General features: G+C 47.5%; 1 protein-coding gene across 2 annotated transcripts in view; it reads right to left on the bottom strand.

Annotated features, from left to right (window-relative positions):
- The window catches only part of lto1 (LTO1 maturation factor of ABCE1), a 3,663-nt gene extending 5 nt beyond the window's left edge, over positions 1-3,658 (bottom strand). The window contains exons 1-5 of one of the 2 annotated variants that reach the window (XM_068761019.1): positions 3,520-3,658; positions 2,299-2,404; positions 2,137-2,207; positions 1,027-1,144; positions 1-796 (exon numbers count right to left, since the gene is read on the bottom strand). The exon at positions 1-796 is cut by the window's left edge and continues 5 nt beyond it. In XM_068761019.1, coding sequence (XP_068617120.1) covers positions 782-796; positions 1,027-1,144; positions 2,137-2,207; positions 2,299-2,404; positions 3,520-3,578 — 369 coding nt within the window. In that variant the 5' untranslated portion in view covers positions 3,579-3,658 and the 3' untranslated portion in view covers positions 1-781. The remainder of the gene's footprint in view (positions 797-1,026; positions 1,145-2,136; positions 2,208-2,298; positions 2,405-3,519) is intronic. The other variant, XM_068761011.1, reaches the window with a different exon arrangement.
- Positions 3,659-11,515: the final 7,857 nt, after the last annotated feature.

The following is an 11,515-nucleotide window of genomic DNA, read 5'->3' as shown; positions in this document are numbered from 1 at the left end:
AAGAACAAATTTAACTCCAAACTAAAAAGTTCCCTTCAACTCAGTGACATCACACTGCGCCCCCTAGCGGCTCTCCAGCTGTAGGTGTAGTTACAGCCCACGCTGTTACCGTGGATACGCATCACATCCCTCTCATGGACCAGATCCCTGCTCCAGGTCTGAATACAGATGTGTGCCCTGCCCCGCCCGATCGTTGTTCTCCTTGTGACGGTGGGCGTGTCCAGGTTCAACTGTAGGGGATCTCAACACGGCCACGCTGGAGACAAACACATTTTATTGTGCACAAAATCATTTTCTGTGTTAAAGCACTTCACTTTACTGCAACGGCAATCGGGACGTCGTTTTCCACAAGCAGGCGTGTCGTGCGGCGTTCCGCTCAAATGGCGTCGTTGCTCTTCCTCGGCATGAGATCCAACATGGAGTCACGTCTTCCTCGTGCTTCCTGTCCAGGTGTGTAGAAATGTCGGCTTTTCCTCTCGCTCATTTGATACGTCAATCTGAGGAGGTCGGCCGGTCAAACAAAGATGACAACGACGCCGACGTCAGGATGCTGGCTCACGGCTCAGCTTCCTCCTCTTCCTCCTCTCCCTCCTCTTCCTCCCAGAGCACAGGTGCAGCTCCTCCTCCCCGTCGGTCCAGATTCAGAAGGACGTCCCTTCAGAGGTCCTGATGTAATCCTTGAACTCAGTCGGAACGTTCAACATCGAGCAGACCTGGACGACAACAGAGATTATGCCAGAAGTACCCGCTGACCCAGCCTGAAGAGATCCACAGAGGTAAGTTATGGCGCCATCTGCTGGTAACAGGAAGTAAAGCTTTTGTGACAAATCAAGTCTCTTGTTTTTGTAATTTTCATGGTGCAGTCTTCACAGCTACCGATCGTTCTCTCGTTCCACATATTAAATATTGTTCTCTGGACCGTCTTGCTCTTCCTGCTCCTCCAGAAAGGACGTTTTCCAACCTGCTCAACCCCATTTTAAGGCCGGGTCGGAGCTGATGGGACTCCCTTCACTTTTAGCAGAGTACCTGTCGGAACTTGGCCCGAAGTTTCTCCATGTCCTCCCGAAGCTTTTCAGAGTACGGGTCATCGTGAGGGGAGTTCTGGACCAAACCCACGAGAGACTCCAGCGCTTTCATTCTCTTCCTGATGGCACACAGAAGAAGAAAATAAAAATCTAACAGGAATCTCATTCGGGTTTTACTCAACCAAGTCGCATCCATCATCAGTGAATGAGCGCTGCAGCCAGAGGGCGCTGGAATGGCCCGTTAAACGTCCCGTCATCCGACTGACGGAGACATTTCCTTAAAGGGCCCCGTGTTCTGCTCGTCCTCCACGAGGTAACGCAGTTCCAAAACGCTTGTACGAAATATCTGAGACAGCCTTTGGTCAAAACATCAAACAGCTGCTGCAGGACAGCGTCCCTCATTTCTGTCTCCGTCAAGAAACGCTTCTGAAAACAAAACCAAGTCCATTGCAATGAATGTGCATGTACGTGCACGTCCGTGACATCACAGGGGGAGGGATCTCTAGCAGGCACGTTTCGGCCGGTGATTACAGACCGACGCAGGATTGACTGGCCGGTTTATTTTGCTGCTTTTGGGTTGGTAACGACCCAAACTCACCGCAAGAGTGTAGAAACACGGGGAAGGCCAGTCTTTCATCACATGTTGACCTTTAAGTGACCTTTAAGTGGCAAGGTCGTGATAATTATTCACGGCTCACGTTTGATTTGAACGACTCAACTCGAGGGCGTGTTATCTCAGAGTTAAGCCCCGCCCCCTCTGGTGCGACCGATCCGTGCTTCTTACGCCGCTCAGAATTGTAACATTTCTAAAGGCTGCAAAATATCTGCTGATTATTCCACAGAACGTGTCAGATGTCCTCTCAGCTGGAACATCAGCGCCTCTAGAAGTCTGTATTTCTGCGTGCTCTGGAGTTAAGCTGCAACAAATGTACGAGACTCAAGCCGCTGAGCAGACGCAGCAGCACAGCTCGTGGTTCAGAACCAGGAGTTCTAGTGAAGGAACAATTCAAGACGCAACAACGTCGTTGGACTAACAGCAAACTGAGCCGCCGGATCATCAGCGTGACGGAGACACACGGAACATGGAAGCGTTCCGAGGAACGCGGCTGACCTCGATTTGGCGTCTGCACCGTGTTGGAGGAGACATTTCCATGTGACGCTAAAACCATAATAGAAGGAGACCTGTAGGGGGACAAGAGTCAGCATAAAGACCCGGCAGCTCCAAGTCCCCCCCCCCCCGTCTCGTCCCGCCCGGACCGTCCCCCCGGCTCACCTCGCTGGACAGCTTGGCCCCGTGAGAGGCTCCGTGTCTGCGGCCGTCCTGCAGGCCTCGGGCGGTCCCTCTCTGGAACCCCTCCCGGTATCCCTCCGCCCGGAACCTAAACAACAAAGGAACAGACAGGAGTGACCCGTGGACTCCGTCGGCGTGTCTCGAGAATCTCCATCTCACCACAGAAATTCATCTGGTTCTGGTCCGGAATGGAGTCGGTAACAAACATGACATTTTAACATGAAACCCATTTATGGACTCAAGAATCGGGTAGAAATACAACAACTCTGATTCACTTTGACTTTTCATGTTGGTGCATAAAGATACCAAGAACAATCTAGAACCTTCTGGTGCTGATCCAGATCACCGTGTGGACGGTGTAGATCCAGTTAGAACGAGCTGCTTGGGGGAGGTCTGTGCTCTGAGTGCTTTTCTAGTTCATATTTGTGAAACATGTTTTGTGGGTGTTTTTTTTTACCTTTTGGCATGAAGCTAAAACAGACATGCATGTGAAACCTGATCGCTGCATCACAGGTCAATCCAGGTCGTAGATTATATATATGTGACCGGGAACAAGTTTATTCCTGCTAGAAGCAGCTCAAGAGGATTCTCAGCCCGTTCTGGAATCATCCTGCAGCAGTTCTGACTGGGATGGGAGACCTGCTGTTTAAAATAGATTTTATGTGTATTTTTACCTGTTAAAACAACACAAGAGTACAAATAATCAATGTACAGCCCCATTCTTTGTGGAATGTTTATTTACATGTTTTTCAACAGGTTTTATAAAACAAAAGACTTCGGAACAAGTCAAATAGGCGCTTCTTTAAATGCACACATTAATATACTGATGGACACATAATAATAATAATAATAATAATAATAATAATAATAATAGTTTGGCATCTGCGAAGTGTCCCTCATCCCCATGCTTTGTCCCACATTTGTCCGGTTATGATCTGGTCCTACGTGATCCGGATCCACGTCCGAACCGGTCCAGAACGTTCCTTTCCATCGACCTGCTCGACAGACGGGTCAGGCTTTGTCGGTTCCGGTTCTGTGGTTCGATAATCCGAACCGTTCTCGTTATTTAACTTGAACTGTAATACTGTTATATTAAAAACAATCACCAGAGCGACACCAGTCCATTAGAACGAAGAACCGAATCGGGGCAGAGAGAACATGGACTCGGGAAGTTCGGCACTCGCGTCGGGAAACACGACTCACCTTTCTTCCGACGTAACGATACTGTCAAATATGTCGTCATGCTCAGAGCCGCCCGCCATCTTCCCTGAAAAGCGGTTCTGACAGAACCGGACAGCCCAGGAGGCCCGGCGCACCACAGCTCAGCGGCTAGCGGCTAACTGCTAGCTGCTAGCCTTGAATTAGCTTCAATCAGTGTCCAGCAGCCACCGCCTCTACTTCCGGCAACATCATAGAGGTGCTGCCCCGGAGCGGTCCGGAGGTGAACAAGTCATAGATTATTATTCAGTGTACCGCTGCATAACGTTGTATCTTTATTAACAATAAAGAAAAGAAAGAAATATAGTAAGAAATACTTACAACAAAGAATAACTTTTTAATTAACATTGTTTTTAATTTCCCTGAAATTAAAATAAATAAATTCCTTATTTAAGAGACAAAAGAAATTTGACCAACCATTTGATGCTGAAAAATAAAATACAACAAAAACATTATAAATTCAAACTGATCAGCAACATTAACTCAGGAGCACAACACATATATATATATATATATATATATTATAACTTGCTCGTCTCCCACCGTGAAGCTACAGACGCTTCGTCATATTTCCTCTTCTTAGCTTTCGTTTGTCTCCTACCTCCGTCTCAGGGGCGTCACCAGGTTTTAAGGACAGGGGGGGCTTAGCCCCCAGGAGATGTACAGGATGTGAGCAAATGTAACGTACGAGCACAAAACATCACGAACTGGTAGCAAGGACTGAGAAAGTATACATTATTATTATTTCAGTCTGTTTTTGGAATATTGGCGGAAACATAATAAATAAAAATAAAGATGTAAAACTTTTTTATTTACTTTGCTTTTTGCTTTTGCACAAGTGTATTGTATACTATATGTATTTTTAGTCTAATGCTGCACTGTTTGAACACATTTTTTGCTTTTGTATTTATATTTAATTTATGCAGAGAACAAAATATATATATATATTTTCCCTTTCAGAACTCCTGATCTTTCCCTCTTTTCCCTCAATGACATTTATTATTTCCCTGTTTCAATCAGCCATTTTAGCAGCATCAATTGGTAGCAGGTGAAACTTGTATTCACAGTATATTTCTATGCACCTTCTGGGTAACTGACTCAGTGACTCAAATGAATCGATTCACTTTAGTGAGTGATTCATTCAAACCCGACTCAGTAAAAATAATCATAGTTCCCATCACTACTTCGGGCTGTCTTCGATGAGAATGAGTGAGCGCGTGCACCGGCATTTACTAACTTAGTGAGTCCAACGCGTGCGCCTCCTTCTGGCATGGATGTACAGTATATGGTTTTAGCAACCATGTTTCATGTGGGTTACAGTACCATTTAAAGATGGCGTACGCATCAAAACAGCAGCTTTTACTTCATCCCGACTCAGAGTGAAATCTAATCAAAGTTTTTTTCTGCTTTTCTTTGCTTCACAACCTTCAGACGGCTGATTGTGATTCATGAAGGACTGCTGACAGTCACAACGCGTCCATTTTGATTTTCACATAAAGCGTCGGGCCCAACATGTGATGACTTTACAGGCATTGACTATAACAAGTTCATATTTATTGACTGTGTGTAAAGATTTAAAGGATGTTGAAACTGTAATTAAAATATGAAACAAACTCCTGAAATGATGTTATTGTAGCCTGTACTAGGTGGTTAAGTCCCCTGCTCCATTTCATTCCCATTAGTGGGATTCGAGACCAGGGCCATTTTGCCCCCCTCAACAAGGCTACCGACTATGCCACTGTGTTGGGGAGGAAACTTTCCCTGTTATTACATAGTAATAAGTTGATATTTCAGACCAGACCTGGTGCAAGCACCCCACCCGAGGCTTTCAGCGCACCGTACAGCAGGTGAGACGGGTGAGCTGGCGAGGCATCAGCTAACCAGAGGCCACGAGTGGCGTGAGGACCCGCAGCCGGCAGCAGGCGCTGAAAACCAGGCGGGAGGTCAGCAGGTTGGGGTGACGGAACAGCCTGGACAGCAGAACCTCGGTCGCACTGCCTGACGGCGATGACAGTGTGCATTCAGAACCATCACAGCTCTGCAAGGGAGGCATACAAACAAACGCCTCACGCACACACGCAGTCCATGCATCCAAACTCGCAAAGAGACGAGTGAGATGATGAGGATCAAATGCTGCAAACATAATTGTCTCGAGTGCTTTTAAAGCTTTACAACAGCGATTTCAATACTAGAATGAACCCAAAAAAAGAAGCAAACTTTAGATGCATTGCAGAGAATACAGTTTAATCATGTGAGATGGATTCGGCTGGTTGGTTTATAGAGAAATCATGTGTATTGACAGCTGTTTATCAGTGGTTATCAAGAAGTATAACGAAACACATCTGAATATGCAGTAAACCTCCTTAAAGCATTTTATTGTTCCAATCAACCACTAAGAAGATAGTGGTTCCCATGGCAAGTTCAAGACTGAACATCCAAGCCATTCCCCACCACCACCCTGAACGCTTGGTGGCTTTGTTCACGTTTTAAAGATCAAAGCAACAAAGCATCCGAAAATGGTATATATATAACGGATGCCACAGTTATGGTTTTATGGACTTAGCTTCCGTCTGGTAAGAAACTTTTATTCTTTACACCCGGTCTATCTCTTGTCAAGCCATTTTGTACGGCCCTTTGGTTGACTCTGACCGGCCTGTGTAAGGTTAATTGGAAATGACAAAATAAACATTTTTAATTTTACCTCATGCATGGACTAAAACTGCATTCAGTGCCCGCTCAATATCACAAATGGTGAAACGTTCAGATTTATTTTACCAATGTTTTGAGAAATGTAATTGAATAAATTATTTTTTTTATAAGGCAACCAAAAAGATGTATTGCTTAATTATAACATAGATAGATAGATTATAATGTATTCAACTATTGAAACATATTAGATATAGCTTAGCTTACTAAATATTTAGTAATTGATCCGATATATAAATGTTCCTAATTGTTTTGTTTGTTTGATAAGAAATAACAGTTGTATTTTCAAGTACTATATAATGTATTGTTTGCTATTTTTGTGTACTTGGTCGATATATGGTTTCTTGTACACAAAAAGGTATGGTTTTGTTTTTTAATTTTTTATTCTGCTTGAAATAAACTAAACTAAACTAAACATGTACATGTTTAGCTTAGTGCTTTTTTTAAATAAAGTTTAGTTTCGTGCTTTTTTAAATAAAGAAAAACTCTTGATCTGATGTAGAATTGAGTTCAGACCGTCCAATGGCTGAACTGATGTAGAGTTTGAATCCAGCTGTTTGAGTTGTGAACAGTTGACAATGTTTCTAATGGCTTCACGTTTCTCTTCCATTTAGAGAGAACAGTGTTGGGTTGGTTCGTACGACAGGAGAGAAGTACCGTTTCGTTTATGTCCGTTGGCATGAGTACGGTTGAAAGCACATTCCGGCTTACTGCCGTGAATTTCATCCACCTGGAGCTCGTGCAGGTGACCAGAGCATGTGGCGAGACCATCAACAGCGGTCAGGCCAGCATGCAGTTCTGCACCGAGCTGCAGAAAAGACTGAAGAAGGTTCTCCATCAGGTATGCACTGTTCAGTTCTTTCAGTCATAGATGGGAATCTTGCCTTCTGTCTGTTCACCTCACATGCAGTCATATATTCTAGACTGTATTTACTGACGTTTGGACTCGTTCCTGTCTTTAGAGTTGTGTGGCGTGCCGTCCCGCTCCCAGCTCGGTAGACGCCGTCTTCAACGTGCAGAATCTGCTCGGCGCAGGCACCTTTGGGTGAGTCAGATAAGACGTTTCTTGTTCCTACCGACTCTCTGGATTCTCTCTCCAGTCCCGGAGGATGCTGACGTTCTCTTTTGCCTCTCGTACAGGTCCGTCTCCATGGTGACCAGCAAGGCGACCGGTCAGCGCTTTGCGATGAAGGCTGTCAAGCACGGGTCGGTGCCCCCCGCCATGCTGGGCTTAGAACGAGGAATTCTGGCCTGTGCCAGCAGCCCGTTCGTTATGTCCATGCAGTGCTGCTTCTGCACACAGACAGACACCTGCATGGTGATGGAGCTGATGGAAGGTAAGTGGACACACATGAGCTCAATCGTTGCTGATCAGTCATGTACAAGTGTTGTGTGTAGCGCACGCTAACGCTTCATGTATCGAGTACACGTTTGGACCCAACAGATCTAATGGCTGACCGTCTCTGTTGTCTGTCTCCTTCCGACCTCGTAGGGGGTGATTGTGGTCGCCTCCTCCAAAGGGGAGGACCCCTTCCAGTAGACCTGGCCCGACTTTACATCGCAGAGACAATCCTAGCCCTGGAATACATCCACGGCCACGGGATTGTCCACAGGGACCTGAAACCCGACAAGTGAGTCCCCAGCCCGTCCTAGATGTGAGATTAGATTTAAGGTTTATTGTTTCTCCTTTGGGATTTATGTTTTATGTTTTTATTTCTAATGCCAGAGAAACATTTAGATTGAGCTTCCCTGATGTGTCTGGAGAATTTAGCGGTAGCCTTTTCTCCAACATCTCCAAAACCAGTACGCTCTGACTATCGTAGAAGGGCGGTTAGCCAGACATGCTAACGAATGTAGCCCAGCACAGAACAGACAAACAGTCAAGGTTGTCATAGGATCTAACAACAGTCGTGTTTCTGCTGTTTCCATTGCAGCATATTGATCAGTTCCACTGGCCACATCAAAGTCGCTGACTTTGGCCTGGCCAAGATGGGCACGATCAACATGGCCTCCAGGCGGCTTCCAAAGCCGGATCGCCTGCGGGCCATCAGAGAGTTTTACTGCTCTGAGGTTAGTCGCTTCTCTTCTTCTCTACATCAATCAAATGCGCATTGCTGGGATTATTACTCGGGTTTGAATTCCTCTCATTGATTTCTTCCTGCAGATGATTGGAACTCCGGCCTACATGGCCCCTGAAATCGTCCAGAGGAGCTGGTACGGGAAGCCGATCGACTGGTGGGCCCTCGGCGTCGTCTTGTTTGAGCTTTTAACGGCGCAGCTTCCATTCTTGCCGAGCTCAAACAATGACATGTACCATGCCATCGTTCACGGTAAGACTCTTTAGATCCACATCACAGCAGATCTGAAAGTTGTCTTGTCCTTGAACAATGATTCAAATGTCTGTTCTCCAATACTTTGTGATTGACCTTCTAAAAACTCTCACCTCAGTCCTTTTGGTAACAAACGTCTTCTTTGGCTTCGTTTCCAGATGACATCCAGTGGCCCACAGAGTGCGCCGTGCCGAAGGAGGCCCGTAAGCTCATCTACGGGCTCCTGTACAAGGACGCCACGTACCGGTCTGGCACAGGTGAGTGGGAGGACAGGTGGACTAAAGTACACCGTAGAGACATTTGGTCAGGTGTAGCTCTCAGGACAGCTCAACATTTACAGACATAAAACTACATTCATCATCATCTGACCCTTCATGTTTTTCCAGGAGGGATCCATGAGATTAAGGGACAGTCCTTCTTCGAAAACCTTGATTGGAACACCCTCCTGGAGCAGGATGTCCCGTGGGTGACGGGGAACAAGACAGGTAAGTCTGAACAGACAAACCCAGACTCCCATTTGACAGGAGCAGAGCGGTAGCTGCTTTGATAGCGGGCAGTTAGCGGCGCTCATTTCAATCTTCTTTGATCTTTAAACAGTTCGATTCATGGTCAGGGCAATACCCTGAAATCTTCAGATTTCTTTTCCCTCTATTTTGGACGGATTTTAATTACCGGGACGTTTAGAGGCAAATACATTTGGATCAACGTAATAACAGCTGATTTATTCGGTGGCATTTCACATTTGTTTTTTTCTGTGTTCTCTACAGTCCAGCCACAAAGAGCCCAGGAGAAGCCCATCAGCAGCGTTCAGAACGAGCTGCAGGTTGATTGGGCGATACCGGATCTGTCACCGGGTGAAGTCCGCCAGGTAGGAGACCCTCTAATGAGACCTTCTAGTATCTGTTTCACCTGTCACTCGTTTTACCTGCGACTTTTATGGGCTGCTGTTTGCCACCGCTCTTACAACTACTGACTGTGTTATCTTACTAATTCTGTTCATTTCATCATTTGCTTCTTCCAAGCCTGTAAAGGAGCTGCAGGAGAACCAGCAGGAGGTGGTCCGCCTCCAGAGACTCCTGCTGAAGATGCAGCAGGAGCTGGCTGAGGCCGCCCTCCGTCACAGGGAGGTGCTCTGTCAGCTGGACACCACCAAGGAGGATCTGCGGGCCGTGCAACAGCAGCTCCTCACCTCCGCGGAGGACAACCAGCTCCTCAAGGGAGTAGCTGAGCAGCTGCGGAGGGAGGCTTTCCGCATGAAGCAGCATTTTACAGAAATGCTTGCGGAGAAGGAGGAAGCCTTCCGGAGGGAGCTCCACAAGCAGGTGGCAAAGCTGAAGCAGGAGCTGCGTGAGAGGAGCGAGGAGGAGGTCCGCTTACAGAAACTCCTGCTTAAGACGGAGCAGGAGTTTGCTGAGGCGGAGCTCTACGTCCTCCACCACAGGGAGGTGCTGTGTGAGCTCTACGCCACAGAAGAGGCTCTTCAGGCGGTACAGCAGCAGCTCAGCACCACCCTGGAGGACACCCAGCTGCTTCAGGAGCTAGCTAAGAAGCGGTGGGAGGAGGCTTCACGGAAGGAGCGACATTTTGGATCGAAGCTGGCTCAGAAGGAGGAGGAGCTGCGTGAGAGGAGCGAGGAGGAGGTCCGCCTAAAGGAACTCCTGCGAAAGACGCAGCAGGAGGCCGAGCTGTCCGCCATTTGCCACAAGGAGGTGCTCTCTGAGCTGGACACCACCAAGGAGGCCCTCCGGGCTGTAGAGCAGCAGCTCCTCACCTCCTTGGAGGACACCCAGCTCCTCAGGGCAGCAGCTGAGCAGCAGCGGGAGGAGGCTTCCCAGAAGGAGCAAGAGGAGGTCCAGTCCCTGCCTCAGGTGAGCCGGCTCATTTTAATTTCACATGTCTACAGATCACACAACAAAACCTTTGGAGATTAAATCAAACATGCCGTTTCTGTCTTTTCAGGAGCTTCCGAAGAAGAAAGGAAAGAAGGCCAAGCGCCTATTGGCCTCCCTGTTTCCCTTCATTAAAACAAAGAGGAAACATTAACATCCCTCTGGACCTGGGCCCCTCCGATTCTGAACCCGCGGCTGAACCCGGACCCGGTCGGGGAGGAGATCCCGCCCCAGTGGAGGAGTTCAAGTACCAGGGGTCTTGTTCGCAAGTGAGGGAAGGATGGAGCGGGGATGGACAGACGGATAGGTGCGCCGTCTGCAGCAATGCGGACTCCGCACAGATCCGTCACGGTGAAGAGAGAGCTGAGCCGAAAGGCCTCCGCGTTGAGAGGAGCCAGATGAGGTGGCTCGGGAACCTAGTCAGGATGCAACGGCTCTTCTTCCTCAGGGAGCTGAAGCGGGCTGGACTGCTTGCAAACTTTTACGGGCCACGATAGAGAGCATCCTGGGTCTCAGTGCGACCGTGTGGTACGGCAGCTGCACGGCGCAGGACAGGAAGGACCTATCCCGGGTGGTGAGGACAGCTCAGGGGATTGTGGGTCACCGTCTGCCTGATCTGGACTCAGTTTACACCTCCAGAGTCCAGAGGAGGGCCAGACGCATCGCCACAGACCCCACCCACCCAGGCCACAGACTGTTTGTCCCGCTTCCCTGATGGGAGCGGAATGTTTTGCACTATTGCTTGTGATTCTAACTCTCTTTGTGTATATATATTGTTTCTCTAAGAAAGAGAATTGAGTTTTTGTATTTGATTTAGTATTTTATGTTCCGATGTTTGCCTTAAGCCGTGGGCCTTCACGCGATATTATGTTCGCCCGGCCCCGGATAAGCGGTTGAAGATGGATGGGTGGAAGTTCATATTTATTGACTGTGTGTAAATATTTAAAGGATGTTGAAACTGTCATTAAAATATGAAACAAACTCCTGGAATGATATTATTGTAGCCTGTACTAGGTGGTTAAGTCGACGCGCTTCACGAGGCCTTCACGCACACAC

The sequence above is a fragment of the Brachionichthys hirsutus genome, chromosome 1, assembly GCF_040956055.1.
Source record: "Brachionichthys hirsutus isolate HB-005 chromosome 1, CSIRO-AGI_Bhir_v1, whole genome shotgun sequence".
Classification (NCBI taxonomy): Eukaryota; Metazoa; Chordata; class Actinopteri; order Lophiiformes; family Brachionichthyidae; genus Brachionichthys; species Brachionichthys hirsutus.
Note: the sequence above shows the minus strand (reverse complement) of the source record. Positions and strands in the feature narration are given on the sequence as shown.